Raw genomic sequence first — 18,205 nt, forward strand, 5'->3', positions numbered from 1 at the left:
TATATAAATATAAATATTTCTCAGAGCCACTTTAATGAAGTGCTATACTAGGTAAGTGAAGCAAACATTTCAAATCTGATCCCGCAAATTCTGTCTCTTTTGTGGAAACCCTGGCACAGTTTCAATCATGATCCAATTATGATATCAAGATGCATCATGATGCACTGAATCGTATCACAGTATGCATCAAATCGTGAGGTAGTTTGCAAACCCCAAGGGTTCAGGTGTGGGGAGATCAGGACGAAAACCTGTGGCGTGACTGATGCTCTGGACGTGGTGGGGGACGAGACGGCAAAGCGAAACAGGCGTGTGCGTGATTGATGGGTGGTAATAGGGGAGTGGCAATTGGGAGGAGAGGTCCGCGGTGCTTTTAGTTAATAGAGGAGTCAAGGCAGTGAAAGATGTGTCCGGCAGCTGGACAGGCTAGTTAACAGCATGAAGGAAGATAGTGGCATAATGCAACAGCTGAGGGAGAACAAGCATGGTTGGGAAAGAAAAATGTCTTTAAAAATCCTGACATTTTTAGCATACACGCTCAAAAAAACCCAAATGCACTTTGCCTAATTGGGACAATTCATGCACATCAAAAAAACACATGTAGCCTTGCTGGGGCGCATGTCAAATGTAAAACTGAATAAACCCCCCCACCCAAAAAACAACAACATTTCTGACATATTACATCTTTCCCATCTCTCTGATACACGCAAGTGAAAGAAGTCTTGTCTCCTCCACGGTCTCATTCGACATAAATCATAGTTGGGATGCGGGAGAAGCCTGATAAGAACTAATTAGTCCTCCGGGCTGTGGGTTAAAGATGTGGGCGTTACTTGAATGAGGATAAATCAAGCAGTCAGACCAATCAAGTGTCTCACAGCAGCACGAATCAGAAACAGAGGTGAGACTAAAGGATTGTGATTTTTCAGTACATTGTACACATTATATTTTTGAAGGACGCTAAAAATCTGTTTTCATTACAGTGACAGAAATTGCTCCACCTCTAAAATGTTTTATTTCTGCTAATATAACCAACGCGTTTCATTCAGGGTTCCCACACCTTAGTTAATTTCAAAGTCAAGGACCTTTCAAAGACTTTCCAGGTCCAATACCCTCAAATTCAAGGACTAAATGTGCATGGGACACATTTCAAGTGAGAGCAAGGTTACATCATGTTGCCCTTTTAAGATACATTGCTACAGTTCCCTTTTAAGGGGAACCCGTGCTGTGTCACTGCGGTGACACTTTGGGGACACCTCCAGGGGTAAGTGCGTTTGAATGTGTATATCAAATTCAACCAATGGTGAGGCTTAATGACAAATATATCACTATTTAAAATATTGCCAAAGACGGCGTTACAGGGACGCAGGAAGTATGGCAAGGGAGACATAGCGTCTCGTTCCCTTCTCAGGGAACAAGTGTCACATACGTAACCCGAGACGTGTCAAACACAACTATGCAAAAAAGCATTTTGGTATGTCAACATTCGCATACAGAAGATTTAAAGCATACAGTTTAGCACGTGTGCTTAAAAGGCTAGACATTTTATGATATTATCCTACACTACACAGGGAATAATATAAATTCAATCTTGCATAAAATAGATTCAAGCACTTTTAACGACCTGCATCTTTGTATGTATATTTTCATAAACTTCCATAGAGCCTTGAATTTTTTTCCCCAGATTCACAAACTTTCAAGGATTTCAAGGACGCGTGGGAACCCTGCATGATCCAAGCAGTTCTGCTTCTTTCAGAATTGCCATGAATGCCAGCTTATGTTGTATTCATGCCAACTTTAAATGTTTTACAAATCTAAAGCAGAATGTTTTACATCTAATAAAAAAAAACATTTTCGCTGTGAATGAAAAATGATTGACAGTGCAGTTTGATAGGCTGTTATGTACTACACAGGAATGTGCTGGTAAAGCACATGTACAAGGAAAGTAAGCATGGAAAAAGTGCTGAATCACAGACTTTTACATCCATATAAGTGCACTCGGTGAGTAAATGCATTTGTGGGTATGCATGTGGACTTATGTAGCTCCAGGTCTTCAATCTCTCATCATACAGCCCCCTACTGTCAGACGCCAATATGCTAAAGGTCTATAAGAGATCATGAATGCATAAACAGGCTCAAACCAAAGGGCCGGGAGTGTTAACAAAACCGCCGGACATGGCAACGAATAGGCCGCCTGTCAACAAGGTAACCGCAAGAGGATCCGTTAGCTAGCCGTGATCGGATGGCTAAACCACGCTTAGCATAATTCAAAATTACACGGCAATCAATAAATCAGAGCGGGTAGTGTCAATGCAAACCAAGGGCCTAAATAAAGTCCGAGGCCATCCTGGCCAAGGTAAACACGGTAAGTGCCCTTGCAAGGCCTTTGCCAACCAAAGCTCACAAAGTAAGTTTGCTGACATGGATCCCAAAACCAAACCGGACACAAAAACACAGTTTATTGGCTGTTGAATTGACAAATCGTACAGTTCATCACGCCTTCCTGACTCGGTACTGGTCATAAAGGCTTACTGTGATCAGCTTTGTGAAAAAGCTGTGGTGCAAAAGTGTTTGGGTTGTCACCTAGAGGTCATACGCAACACCGGAGGGCTCGCACACATACAGAATGAATTGGGGGGCAAGGGGGGGGTCCTTTATTTACACATGTCATCAATCTCCACTCCCTTTAGAAAGGCCCTAGAGAGGTGCAGTGATAATTCTCTCACCAAACCTCTCTGACACAAACCAGAAAACAAAAGGAATGTAAGGGGGGCCGAGATTCATCATAATAGCGATCCCTCGAACCCTCTAGTGGTCAAAAAGTGTAATAGCAGATCGCTCATTATGAAGCTTCCTGCATAAAAGGTATTGGATGTATTGTATACTACTTGCACATTTTTGTTTCATGTCGTGCACATTACCACCTTGGGTGTGTATTATTTTTCGAATAATTCAACGGCCCATCTACAATGAAGTATTTTTCCAGTTATTAAAAAGAAAAACATGCAGCATCCATAGCACAACAAGAAGGATATGTTGAGCATACAGGATTGTGGGATTTAATATTTCTTGTGTGCGTTACTTCCTATGCAATCCAAAAACATAAATATAAAATAATATAAATAAAAAAATTTAAAAACATCACTCTTTCTTTTATAAACAAGACCTTCTGGAATATTACCGTGTCTTTGTGAGCAACTAGTTAACATTTTTTTAGACATTAAATAATTCTGCTCAAGTTTTTTTAGTAATAATAAACCGGTTTTGTCTAAAGGTTAAATTTAGGCTGACAAATCATACCTTACACTCCACCACACTCTGGTCAGATTCGCAGGTGACGTAAATCTCGTCCACCGCCCTGCGCAGGTTATCGAACAGGAAGGCCCAGTATCGTGCTCTGAGGTCCACTTTCCGTGGCTGTCTGGTTTTGGTGGGGCTCTTCTCGGCTCCTTTGTCCAATATCGACCCTGGTGCGAGTTTGCAGTCCAGGGCTGTGTTCTGTAAAGGGCAGGTGATGTTTTATGAGTCACTTCAAATGTCTTAAACACCTTAAACGTATTTAGGATTGGCAAAGTTTATAATTTAAAATATCAAGATGGCCATTTAAAACGTAAAATCTGCATTGATCACTAAAGTCTGTACTGTTTTTTATTTTAATCTCAGAGGTAATGTAGGCAAAAATAGATTTTTGAAATTGATGGTCTCTGGTGCCATCTAGTGACTGCCATGAGTAACTGCTGTTTTTTGGATCTTACACAAATTTGTGACAAAGGAATTTAATGGTTAAAATACTACAAATCAGGTTATGTAGTACTGCCTGGTTTAAAGTTGCTGTTTTCCACTAAATCCATATACATTAAACGTTACTCATCCAAGGGCCGTTCACATTATAACAATATATATAACGTTAACTATTATAACGATAACTTTATGCTTAATTCGTTCGCGGGGCACTCGCGCAAATAACTTACTTGCCTTTAATGACATTAACTTTTATTGGATATTTCTTGTAATAAAAACTGTTGCAATTGTTTTCTTGTCACTGAATATGAAAATATGCTGTTCTTGTTGCATTTACAAAGCGGGTAACCATGAGATGTCCTCAACACGCTGCGTTTCGTGTACGTTAAGTCTAAACAGTGATCTAGTTTGTGTAATCTAAGTTAATATCTTACCTTTTGGCGTAGTCAGTGTGGTAGGAAAAAAAGCATAACGTAGTGAATTTCACAGCAACTGCATCAGCGCTGGATACCTGAGGTAATTTTATGTTATAGACCTCCGCGTGAGCTTTTCAACTGTCATTTCAAGTGCGCGTGAACTTGAAGTTTAAATAGATTTGATTGGCTGTCAATGGTTTATCGTTTATCAGGTGGGGGGAATCGCCCAGAAAGTAATCCCAACGATATCGTTCGTTGTATCTTTATCGTTAAAGTTATGATGTGAACTCAAAACTATTTTTTTTATGGTTAGTTATCGTTACAATGTAAACGGCCCTTACCTCAGAGTTAAATGTACACATTTTACACAATGACCGCAAAAGCATCCAGAAACATTTGTAAAACCGTGTTACCTTCCAGGTCCCATAAGTATTTTGGTTTTAAATTAAATAGAGTCCAGTCAGAATCCAATAACCATTCAGCTTCACAACCGAATAATTCCCACCTGTTTTTTATTCCTGTGGAGTCCTGCATTGATTCGCTGAGCTCGTGCGTTGCTGTTAGTGTGATGTTTTGATTTACCTGCATGTGGTGTAGAAACAAGACAACAGTGGAAAGATTAATTTCATACACGTGTGACCACAATACCAGTCATAAGGGTCATTTTATGAAGATTTATACATCATCTGAATAAATAAGCTTTTAGTTGATGTATGGTTTGTAAGGATAGATTAATATTTGGCTGAGATACTCAACTATTTGAAATGAGGGTGCAAAAAAATCGAAATATTGAGAAAATCACCTTCGAAGTTGTTCAAATGAAGTCACAAACACACATTACTATGATAGACAAATGTTTAATATATTTTCAGTAGGACATTAATATCTTCATGGAAGATGATCTTTAAGATGATTTAATATCCTAATGTTTGACCCATACAATGGTCCAGGGTCACATATAAATACCAACCTGAAATAAACTGAATGAATTAAAAATGTAAAAAAGTTAGTTCATGTCCATTTCATATATCTTGTATACAAAGCAGTTTTGGCACCCAAAAGTGTTATCACATCAGTTTGTGCATTCTCTAGGGTTCAAACCCACGACTTTGACGTCGGTAGCAGCACTACGGTCTACAGATTAAGTTAAACAGCTACACAAAATTGTATATTTTTTATCAGTTTTTGACTGTAATATTCCCTTAACATTTCTTTTGCCTAACTATTTCCCCGCCAGCGTTTTTTAAAAGAAGTTGCATCCAGCGCCAGCATTTTTATGATTTTCAATCTTCTTCTTTAAATATATAAACATATAAAATATCAAATGAAAGAACAGATCCTGTTTTTAATCCTATATTCATTTGTTCTCTTTTTATCACCTCTCAGATATGGTTAGGTTTCTTCAAAAATACAAAAATTTGAGCAAAAAGCTGAGATAATTTTTGTGAAGGGCTTTTGATAGAGTTCAGATACAGAGCGATGATCAAAACATACACAAAGTTCTTACTGTTCGACCTGAAAGGTTGCTTACGGGTTTTAAAATTTGAGTAAGAGCGCCACTTGGTGGATAATAGTGGAAATATGGATTGCTGGGAAAACTTGTCATTGGCACACTGCAAAAAATGATTCTCCAGAAAAATATTTCTTAGTATTTTTGTCTTGTTTTCAGCAAAAATATCTAAAAATTCCCAACTTAAGATGCTTTGGATGAGCAAAATGACCCAAGAAAATAAGTCCAGTTCTAAGACCAAATATAAAATGTAAGTGATTTTGTTGCAGAGAAGCATTTTTTCTTAATTGACAAGTTAAATCGAGGAAAGAGTTAAAAACACCTTGTATGGCATTTACAGCTGATCTTGCATCCGGGCCTATATTTTGAATAAGGTATAAGAACAAGATCAGCTCCCTGTAGTCCAGGGGTCGGCAACAGGCGGCCCGCGGGCCAAAAGTGGCCCGCCAGGAATATTTTCTGGCCCGCCGGATTAATTTGAAGTCCGTTTTTTAATTTTTTTTAAATCAGACTTTTTTATTTTACAATACCAGTTTACAAAAATGGCCCCGTGTATCATTCCTTCATTCGTTTTTTCAAATCAAGACCAAAAAGAAAATAAAGAAAAACGACTTGTTTTCTATTATTTATTTCCTGAACTAAAATCAAACGACTCGTTTTCTGAATGTGCGCTCAGATCAAAAATAAAAAAAAGAATGAAAACGGGTTCGGACAAATTTTTGTTTAACACCTTAGCAGACATATACCAATGAAATAAATTTAAACAGATCAGGTAGCCTACTAACAGATTACATTTTAATAAGGGTTTTAATAAGGGTTTGAATAGCAACCATGCTTTCCTGTATGTCTCATTCCCTTACAGTCCGACTTTTGAACTTTTTTCATTATTATTCATTCGCGTATAACACACTAATAAATAATATGTATTACCTGATAAAAAATATTTGCACTAAATGCTGCACAAAACTCTTCCTCTATCCCAGAGGTCCCCAACCACCGGGTCGTGGACAAGTTGCCACCGGCTTGCAAGAATGTCCTGAAAAAAAATGCGTATACGGGCCGCTCTTTCTCGTTCTCTTTCTCTACCAGCGCATCCGCGATCATAGCTGTCATTAGAGTTTGAGCATACTTCTAAAAAACAATTTATCAAATAATTTCAGAGGTATAACTTCATGAATCATTTGCAAATTTACCTCGTAAATCATGTCAATGCGTCATGCGTGAAGACGTTAAACTCCGTGACATCGCAAATTACTGAAAAGTAATTGCAGGCTTTTAGAAATAAACTCTTTTACTGCAGTAATATTTTAACTAATACAATTTTAACGTAAATGTCAAAGGAATCTACTGTTCTGTTCTGTTACTTGAACTTGGGGCTCGAGAACAGCAAGTCAAGTTCGTTTACCGTTAATTATTAAGACTATGGGCAGATAAATTCGTTAAAAAATGAAAGTAATCCGCCAAAATATGGTTTTACATGTCTATTAAAATAAAGCCATTATTCATTTTTCCTAAGTTCTTTGATCTTTGCCTCCGTTTAAAACGTTATAAATTTGGCAAAGGAGGATTTTCAGCAATTAGTTTGAACAGCAATTCTGCAACCAATGGTTTCGGTTTATGTTGGTTAGAAATTTGAGTGAGAGGCTTTGTCCTATTTAATTTATTATTTATATTTCATTTTTTTTCTGACATTTTTTCTCTGCTGACAATACAATGTTAAAATAATATTTATATTGGCACAAACACAATTTTTGTATAACATTTATAATTGTTATAGGCTACTTCTCTCTGTTTTCGTTAGAGACATTTGAATGTGAGATTCTGAAAACGAGATCTAACGTTAAGTTTTGCGGACCCGTCAGGTCGGGAAATAAACGTGAACACAGAGTGTATTTTAAGCGGTTTACTGAATAGAACCTTGTCGGAGCTGGACAAAAAAAACAGTCCAGCGGAGACCTCCTTAAACCTCAGGTGTGTATGTGTGTGTCCCGGATAAATATTAATAAAAAAAGGAATACAGTTCAAAAGTTGGACTGTAAGTCTTTCATGAGAGCATAAATGCCTGTAATATGTTACCACTATAGTACTATTTAAAATGATTTCATTGATATATTATGCCTATAAAGGTGTTAAATAAAAAAAATTGTCTAATCCAGTAATTGATTTTTGATCTGAGCACACAATCAGAAAACCGTGGTGGTTAATTTTTTCATTTTTGTTTTTAATTTGAAAAAAAACGATTGAACAAATGATTCACAGATTCATAACTATGCTTTTAAAAATTTTTAATGCCGTCTTTTAAATAGGAAATAAAGACAATGTTTCTTGACAAAAGATCAGATAAGCCTATACTAGGCTAATTAAAAATAAGACGCAAGTGTGCCAACAGCAGTTACTTGCCGACCCCTGCTGTAGTCTAGCCTGACGTTGCCATACTCAATTCTAGTCAGAATTTGAGTCTGATACCGCTCCATTGAGCTATAATTATGAGGCGTGTCTCAACCGAAAAATGCCTCTGCACTCAATTGGATAGACCTACGATCAATCAGAGCAACCGAGTGTGTAACGTATGTTTAAATAACGTCTTTGCAGCCTGACCGAACTGGTAGTTATTCGCTACAATGACACTAACATTGTGATTATACCGAGTTAGCGAATGTACATCAACACCTATTATGTTTACAACATTTCGTTTATATCACAACATGAAGTATTTACTAAGTCATAGAGTAAGACTATCTCTTACCATTTGTACGTTAGGTGAACTTCATCCACGGCGATAGCCATTACGTTTGCTTGAAAATATTGGAGCCTAGCATGTCCCTCCACTTATTTAGCAACCACGATTCCGGGCTTCCGAAAAGAAGCTGGCAACGACCGCTAATTATATCCATCTCGTCGTGCACGCTGAGTTGCATCGCCGTGATAACGTTAGCCATTTCAGTTGCGACCAACTTTTGCCGAATAGGACATCAACAAATGCCCTGCTCGCGTTTCTCTGTTCCTCTTTTAAAATCAATGCTCTGTCGATATCTTTTAGTACAGACTCAATGTCAGAATCCACACATCTGAACTCTACAGCGGCAGCCATTTAACACACGCGCTCTTTGGTGACGTGGTTCATTACGTTACTGTTGATTATCTGTCCATCATCGTATAAAGCCCGCCCTGACAATTTGATTGGTTCGACCAGCATTTGTCCTAAAATAGTAGCTCCTCAACGCAGAAACCCCAGACCCATCTTCCCGTTTACAAAATCTTGTGGGCGGGGCTAAGATGGGCTGGCACCCAGGCTAGCTGTAGTCAGTCTAATCAGTATATAAAAAGTCATAACTGCTCCTAAATCATCACTTTTTACTTTTATAACTAAGGTTATGCAACTCCTAATCTCGAAGTAGTTAAGGGACGTTCACACGGGGCGTAAGCGTTAACGCTTCCCATTCCCTTTTAATGGGTGACGTCATGCGTTGCCAAACAGAATTGTGGATCCGTCTGCGCCGCGTCACTGCCATTGCTCGGGTAGAAGTTGAACAATTCTCAACTTTTTAAGCGGCAACGCGTGCGTCAGCCAATCAGATAATAATAATTTGTTACATTTATATAGCGCTTTTCTCAGTACTCAAAGTACTTTACATATGAATGGGGGAATCTCCTCAACCACCACCAATGTGCACCATCCACCTGGATGATGCGACGGCAGCCATATTGCGCCAGAACGCCCACCACACACCAGCTTATTAGTAGAGAGGAGACAAAAAGCAGATCGCCTTATGCAAATAACCTAGAGAAGAGTCTGACAGATTTTGAGCACTTGTTCATCGCCCACATTTGCTTTGCAAATGGACACTCTTTAGGAATGCATTTTAAGTGGCAGACTGATGGGCGTTGATTCATGTAGGATGTGTGAATGTTTATGACTGTAACAAAAAGAGCAATGAATCATGGACTAGTTGCTATTAATACATGATCTAAGATTGGGTTACTTTTTTAACCCTTTGCTAATATTGTTTCCTAGAATAAATTCAAACCCTATAGATCTGAAAAGGGGTGGGCAGTGGTCCTAACGTTGCCAGACCATTATGGCAAAATTGTGTTTTAGCATTATTAGCAAAAATGTGCTAACTTAGACAGGAACAGAAGTCGGACTGATAAATAAGTTTATCTGATATCAGATTGAGGCATGTTTCCCCTCACCAGCTGTGTGTGTGTGTGTGTGTGTGTGTGTGTGTGTGTGTGTCATATCTAACCCTCTTCCTCCTTGTTCTCCACCGGGACACTCCAGGCTATAAGGTTGCGAGCAGCACGCCCTTCCTCTGCCACAATCTTCCTCACCTTGTCATGACTGTTGGACCGCTGGAAAGAGGCCTACAGCCAAGAGAAAATATACATGGTGTGTTGCCAAAACATTACTTTAAGGAAATCTAGAATAAAAGATTTACATACACTTAAAATGTGACAGGTCAAGAACTATTTAATACGAATATTTGCACCAAATTTTATGTCTATGTCATTATACAGAAATATTTCAATGATCTCTTGTTTAAAGGGACACTACACTTTTTTTGAAAATATGCTAATTTTTCAGCTTCCCAAGAGTTAAACATTTGATTTTTACCATTTTGGAATCCATTCAGCCGATCTTCGGTTCTAGCGGTACCACTTTTAGCATAGCTTAGCATAATCCATTGAATCTGATTAGACCATTAGCATCATGCATTAGCAGGCGCAATGATATTACACAGTGCCCGAAAATAGTCCCCTGGTATTGAAAGTAACCAAGGGGACTATTTTCGGGGCTGCGTAGAATCATTGCGCCTGCTGCAGCCATTTTACGGCGGCAAAGTCCTTGATTATTACGGCGGAATGAGAGTATAGTTCCTAGCCGTATCGGCCTAGAAAATCACAACTTTTAATTTTTCGTCGGCCTTAGTACATAATGTAACTACAGAAGAGTCAGTTTTACATAGGAAAAATATCGAAACTTATTTTTGAGCGCGATGCTAATGGTCTAATCAGATTCTTATGCTAAGCTATGCTAAAAGTGGTAGCGCCAGACCCGGAGATCAGCTGAATGGATTCCAAACAGTAAAAATCAAATGTTTAACTCTAGGGGAGCTGGAAAATGAGCATAATTTTAAAAAGTGGAGTGTGCCTTTAATATCTTTCTTTGGAGCAGATGCGGCTGACTTCATAATCATGCAGCTTCCATTGTTTCAGTGGGGTGGTGGGCAAGTGACATCATAGCAAACAAATATATAAAATGACGTTTATTGAACACAATTTTCATTATCGAATATTATCGAACATTCTATTATTTGTTAGATCCTCAGCCACAATACTTGCAACAACCCAGTGTTTTAATTTAGTGGGGCCATTTCATTACCTTGATATATCATTTAAAAATATACTCCACTTTCATGAAAAAAATTCTGATAATTTACTTACCCCCATGTCATCTAAGATGTTTATGTCTTTCTTTATTCAGTCGAGAAGATATTACGTTTTTTGAGGAAAACAGTCCAGGATTTTTGGACATAGTATATAGTGGATATAATGGACTTTAATGGACCTCAACAGTTTACAGTTTCAACGCAGTTTCAAAGGGCTCTAAACAATCCCAACCGAGGCATAAGGGTCTTATCTAGCGAAATAATAGTAATTTTCGCCAAAAAATTAAGCTCACTTTTTAAGCACAACTTCTCAACTTCTTGCGCTAGCCTTGTGATGCCCCAGTGTGACCTTGCATATTACATAATCACGTCGAAAGGTCATGCGTGACGTATGCGAAACTACCGCTCCAGTGTTTACAAGTCTGAAGAAAGACCACTCCGACATGGTTGTTTGTGGAATGATAACAATTAATGTCTTTGTCTCAGTTTATTGTTTAAAATGGTCCACAAGTGTGCGTTTCACATATGTAACGTGTGACCTTTCGACGCGATTACGTAATACGTAAGGTCACGCTTGGCGCGTCACACAGCGTTTTACACAGTAAAAGTTTAAAAGTACTTTTTTGGGGCGAAAATTATGATATTTTTGCTAGATAGGACCCTTATGCCTTGGTTGGGATCGTTTAGAGGCCTTTGAAGTTGCACTGAAACTATAAACCTTGAGGTCCACTATATGGAGAAAAATCCTGGAATGTTTTCCTCAAAAAAATTAATTTCTTTTCAACTGAACAAAGAAAGCATAAACATCTTGGATGACATGGTGAGTAAATTATCTGGATTGTTTTATGAAAGTGAAGTAATCCTTTAATATGATTTTGAAAAGGCATAATATATCAACTCATTCTGTTGTTTGTTGCCTAAATGCGTTATGCAAATGCAAAGCTCCTCCGACTGCCACATTCACTCACACACAGCAATATTTCATAACGCTCAATGATTTTTACACATGCATAAACAGCATTCGCTCCTCGTCTGCCTGAATTTCATGTCCTTGGGGTTAAAATACACAACTGACCTAGTTACCCAAATAACAGCAACCTTTTTTTGTGGCTTTAAGTCCGGATTCAAAGCAGATGATCAAAATTATTGCAAGTCATAAAGACACTACTCAATTGACTTGTTGCCTGCCAGCAGGGTGTTTGGATGGTAAATATTTACTCAGGGTTTAGTGGGTTTTTGGCAGCTGATGGCCCAAGTCTACATTCGTCCCACATTGGAGGAAGGGGAGTGGGCTGCTTGCGAATTTGCATCCCATGATGGTGCAAAACAACCAATAAAAGTGTGAAGAAAGTCAGTGTTACATGTGTACCCAAGACATGCCAAGTTAATTAACTAATCACCAGCATGTCACACCTAAGATCAGATCTACCAATGCACTTCTCCACCTCGAGGCAGCGCACCAAAAATGCAAGTATAGGGTTTCATGCCTGCAAATCCATCTTAAGGAAAAAGCATGCAGACTAAAGAATAACAGAAGATACGTACAGAATAGAAGTAGAGTCTGTAAGCAGGTTCCTCGTCCATATCCGGACCTGACATGCTACCGAATTTGCCTACGGCAACCTGTTACCCCCTCACCGGCATCTTCGGTGCAAGCACGGCCTGATTTCGACATCTGTCAGCTGGACCAAAAATAGCCCCATGAGTGAGCGTGGCTTTTGGCTCTTGCAAACTCGCCCGGCTGAGCAGATTCCTCTGCCAAACAGAACAGGACAGAAAAGAGAGAGACCTGCCGTCCTGGTTAGCACCCAATATCTCTCCTCCAGAGAGATTTTGCAGCTAATTTTTTGCAGTCTTGTTTTGCCGTATAGCTTGGCTGAGTGTTGGATACATCTCTCTCTCTCTCTGTGCAGTCATGTGCACATGGCAGGCCGCCTACTTCACCAGCATGTGCTGGAGGCGGCAGGGGCTGCGCGCCTGCATTAGATACGCCGTGTCCGATTGGAGCTCAGCGGTGCGTAACTGACAACAGGGTTGGAGAAGTAAACGGAGACGAGCCAATGCGATGATCTGTCACAGACACGGCCGTGAGCATGACAGATCTCATGCAAAAACACAGCGATCTCCACACTGAAGATTCAGGTCAGTACATAATTGTTTTTTTTATAATTAAAATCTAAGAAAAATTGCTCACTGATATAGCTGAGCAGCAATTGCAACAAGTTATTTAACAGGCAAACAGTTGAGGAGCTCTGATACAAAAGTCGCTGAGCGGCTTTCTTGCTTTGAAAGACATTTCACGACTAAAACAGGAGTTTTAAATACATGGAGCATGGTCAAATAAGTCCATTGCTGCCATAAGTATATATGATTAAACAATTATGCATGCTAGCACAAAGTATCACATAATCAGTGTTGGGGAAAGTTACTTTTAAAAGTAATCCATTACAATATTAAGTTACTCCCAAAAAAGTAACTAACTTCGTTACTTAGTTACTTTTCATGGAAAGTATTGCTTACTTTTTTAAAAAACTAACTCAAATATTAATATGTACATTTATAAAGTAATGCGTTACTTTACTCGTTACTTCAGAAAAGTAATATTATTACGTAATGCACGTTACTAGTAATGCGTTTCCCCCGACACTGCACATAATACGTGAATGTGTTTAACTTCAAAGGTCTTGAGCAACCTCTAAATATTAAGTAATATTGAACAAAATGTGCCCATTTTTTCAAATTATTTATTCAAACATATTGGTGGGGTGAGAGCATGAACTGTTCAAAGTTGAAAAGGACCACTCTAACACACATTATACACACATATATGATGTAAACAAAAACTTTTATTCTGCAAACAATTAGTTGCGATCAATCATTATGCATGCAGCCCTAGTTCAACGTTTTTGATAATGACACCTTGTCTACGTGTAAACTACGTAAACACATATCTGTGATAGCGGTGACATCGTGTGCATGCGTTAGCTTGCATGTGCGATTATGACCAAAACAACAATGGCGACCTACAGAACTGCATTTTTGCTGCTCAAGATACTGAGTTTATTAACGTTTCTCTATAAAGGTTACAAAATTTGGGTATTTTGTAGCTCAGGGTCACTTGTAGTAATAAATCTACCTCAAAATCGAAACAAAACTGCTCGATGCTTTTGCCATCCTGATTGTTTGTATTTATGCTTTACAAAGTAGCATTGCCACCTACTGGCCTGGCACACGTAATACAGCAGATTTAGTTTTCGTGGATCATTGAAAACCGAGGAGCCACCTTTCAATCTCTCTGATGAAGCCAACACAGAAGTAACTTCTACATTCTACATTTCATCAACGGTTGCTAGAGACTGGCCCCAAAACAGAGTCAATCCCCATAGACACCCATGTTAAAATGCCCAACTTTACAGCAGAAAATATTGTGCTTACAGCCGGGTACAGAAAGCGACTTTGGTCTATATATTATAGCTAATCTTGCCCTTCATGACAACTGTGAGGGGGTGATTTTTTGTAACTTGCCAGTTTCAATTATATTAAGCCTTAAAGAGTAACTAAACCCTAAACCAACTTTTTTTAGTTAATGATCTGTAAGAATGATGATTTTTTAGTGCTGTTCATTGATTTTAGTAAGTTTTTTGACATTTGGATATAAAGTGTTTCAATACTATAATATATGGTGTAAAAACGTCTGAGTGCTGCCCTCTTCAGGTTGAACAGTGGCTACTGCAGTTGAATTTTCCTATTGGATGTTGGGTCCAAAAAAGAACTCGTGACGTAAGCAGGTTCAAGCTCACCGTGCCCTTGTTACGATCTCACCAAACACTTGGTACGAGCTTAGTTTATCCCCTCTATCTCCGTTGAGATCTGCCCACTTTTCTTGCATTTTTCAAATATTGCCAGTGGGTGGAGTCAGGCTCTGACCAGGGGTTAAGTTACGCTTTAAAGTTCATAAGGCTGCATAATTAGGTGGGCGTGGTTTCAGCAACCAGCCACCAGAGCTTAACCCACATCTCATCTCTTTACCCATTTTCGGTTATTCCTAAGTGATGCACAGTGACACGCAGCCAAGATGGCAACGGTAAAAGCGTTTCACAAACCTATGGGTGATGTAACGGATGTGACATCCATATTTTTCACCGTCTGCATTTTCACCATAGATCTTTTTGACAAAGTTGTATGTGTATGTGAAATCTTTCAAAAGCCTAAAAGGATAAACTTTTCCGTTTTCCACATTAGTGTAAACATAGCTTTGGATAAAAGCTTCTTCCAAATGCATAAATGTAAACTTAACTTAAAACATCTGAGATGATTCCAGATTCATATTTAATATGCATTATTAATACAATTTTTAATCAATTGTGCATTAGCACAAGTAAATAATAAATTACTAAATAATGCACCTTTTTCCTTTATAAAATTACTGAATCATTCCAAAAAAAAAATCGACTCTTATTATATCAATGAAATATTATATGAAATTATATAATAAAACCAATATTATCATACTCTTAAAAAATTGGACTGAATTAGCCATCCAATGAGATATTTTACACACCTTATCATATTACATTGTTCTCTGTGTGCGTTATATACTTTCCGTAACGTACACTATTTTTGGGCTGCAAACTTACATAGTTTTACAGTATCAAGTAAGTGTAGTGATGCACCGATGTATCGGCCACCGATATTTATCGGCCGATTTTAGATTAATTTGAAACCATTGGCATATCGGCAATAGCACGAGAAAGGCCGATACTGATTGTTTATTAATTAACTGCATAAAGAAATCCATTATATGTAAAAATTAGTTGATGATGTTAATAAAATATATGCTGAATAGCAAAAACCACATTTGAAGGTTGTCATGCTGTCTTATTATATTTGTTTTAGCTTAATTTGTGCCTCTCTTATTTGGTCAGTTGAATGTTAATTAGATCCCATCCATGTTCAGTAAAAATAATCTGATGCAGAAATAAACTAGCTAATAGACCAACTGTATAGTATTGTATACAAGTGTTTAATATCGGTATCGGCCAGAAGTTGTCTGTTTAAATCGGAATCGGTATCGGCCCAAAAAAAATCCTATCGGTGCATCCCTAAGTAAGTGCATTAGGGTTGCCGCGGTGACAGAATTTTCTCACCGGTTAATCGGCGCGTCCCAAACCCGGTGATCGCGGTTTCACCGGGTGGGAGGGGCTTATAAATGCGCATGCAGACGTGCACATTTTACTTTCACTTTTGAATTACGCAACTGTTTAAATGCAGTGCTTGCGTACGCTGCGTTAAATCGCGTATGAATTTGCGTGCAATGCGAGTGCAACAGCTGGTTTATTTAAGTGCTTAAGTTAATGTGCCCAGGTAATTCGCACAGAACCCGCCAGTCCCAAGCAGAGCAACCGGCTACTTCTCCATAAAGCGCTGCTTGAATGATCAATGATGGGTTTATTATTTTTCTTGATGAAAAACACAAGAACAAAACGCTTTGCTCGGCGCAACAAAAAACCGCCCTCGCGCGGCGCAAGCCATTGAAATGAATGGGTTTCATAGCGCAGCGCAGCGCACACCGCATCCTATGTGAAAGCCGCATAACGCGAATTTTATATATTCATTAAATAATTACTTTTAAATGTGTGCTATGTGTATTAATATTTACTGCCGGAAGATTCAATTTAAATAATTACAAAAATATGTGAATAGAACAAAAAAATTATGAGAATTAAATGTCAAAACAATAAAACCACAATTAATCGTCATAGTCGTCAAAGCCCTAAACAGGCGATTAATCATCATAACCGTCTGGGACTAGGATAAGCCCTGTCCGGGAAACCGCCTCTAAGGTTACTAGGATCATTTTTACAGAGGTAATGTCATACCTGGTTAAGTTTATGAACTGTAAAGCAAGTTGTGTTTATGATGTTAGGGATGTTTGTGTAGTACGGCACTTGGAAAGTATTTATAATGGGTTGCTGTAAAACTGTGGCTGGGTGTCTAAGTAGGTACACACAGTTCATCATCAACATCAACAAACGCCAAAGCCCAAAACTTGTGAATAAAAGGTCTTTTCTTTGCATCAAAAGTAAACATTATTTCAGGTTTTAATGATCATACACACTATGGCAGGCAACATTTACAGCTAAATGAATAACCAGCCCATGCGTTACTACTATGAAAAACATGATGAATGAAAAAGGAATAATATGAGATCTCACAAATGAAAACTTTATGTAGTATACACTTTTTACTACTACAGTAGTAAACTTGTATGGTACACTGTAGTAAAGTAATCACAATACTTTGTTAATGTATACTACTAAAGTGATTTTGTGTATGCTTGAGGCGTTCCGTTTACAGTCTGTAATGTTGATATTTGGTCTATAACTTTGCCACTGAAGCGGAAACTGTGGTTGCTATGGAGAATTTTTGCAAGACAAATACTTGACAATATGAGTGATAGTGTGACAGGTCATTATACCCAGTGAACTTCCCGCCCGGACTCCCTTTCTTGACATTACGGGCTTATTCCCAACCTCCACAACTCGCCAATGGTGCCCAAAAAATGCTGTCCGGGTAGGCAGCTGACTGTGTTTTGGTACAGTTCACCTTTAGTGCGATGTTGATGGGCGTATTCCTGCCTTTCCCTCCTCCGTGAGAAGATCCGGAGCTGTTACTGCCCGACCTGTCTCTCCCGTCCACGCTCGGACCCGACCTCAGTCCGAGCCGGTGTTGCTGACCAGCGCCGCGCCGGCGACCATCGTGCCGGGCGTCCTTCGACATGAGCTCGGTGTCAAACCAGCGACTTTCTGCGACTTAACAACCAGAAGACGAGAAATTAAAATAGGCCTCCTCTTATTTTACACTGGTAACAGACGGAACGGAGACAAGAAGCACAGCGCCACTCGCTGGACTGGAGGACGGGAATTTAACATGTACAGAAACACCCTAGGCAACCATAGTAAAACTGTGGTAACATGGCATTAGCCATCAGTTATAAAATTTTGCACGTTGACTGAAATATCTTAAAATCATTTTATGCGTTTAACACGTCGAAGATTTTTACAATTTTATTGCAACTTGTGTATTAAAGGGGGACATTTCACAAGACTTTTTTAAGATGCCAAATAAATCTTTGGTGTCCCCAGAGTACGTAT

The 18,205-nt window shown here is 38.7% G+C and overlaps 1 protein-coding gene across 6 annotated transcripts in view; it reads right to left on the reverse strand.

The window, feature by feature from the left end:
• scaper (S-phase cyclin A-associated protein in the ER) overlaps window positions 1–17,928 on the reverse strand; it is a 146,632-nt gene extending 128,704 nt beyond the window's left edge. For 3 of the 6 annotated variants that reach the window (XM_055191842.2, XM_055191840.2, XM_055191839.2), the window contains exons 1-4: window positions 17,658–17,928; window positions 9,909–10,026; window positions 4,657–4,733; window positions 3,295–3,492 (exon numbers count right to left, since the gene is read on the reverse strand). In XM_055191842.2, the coding sequence (XP_055047817.2) occupies window positions 3,295–3,492; window positions 4,657–4,733; window positions 9,909–10,026; window positions 17,658–17,831 (567 nt within the window). In that variant the 5' untranslated portion in view covers window positions 17,832–17,928. Of the gene's footprint in view, window positions 1–3,294; window positions 3,497–4,656; window positions 4,734–9,908; window positions 10,027–12,596; window positions 12,999–17,657 lie in introns of those variants that run through there. The other 3 variants (XM_055191841.2, XM_055191844.2, XM_055191843.2) reach the window with 3 other exon arrangements.
• Window positions 17,929–18,205: the final 277 nt, after the last annotated feature.

This window comes from Misgurnus anguillicaudatus, chromosome 6 (assembly GCF_027580225.2).
Source record: "Misgurnus anguillicaudatus chromosome 6, ASM2758022v2, whole genome shotgun sequence".
NCBI lineage: Eukaryota > Metazoa > Chordata > Actinopteri > Cypriniformes > Cobitidae > Misgurnus > Misgurnus anguillicaudatus.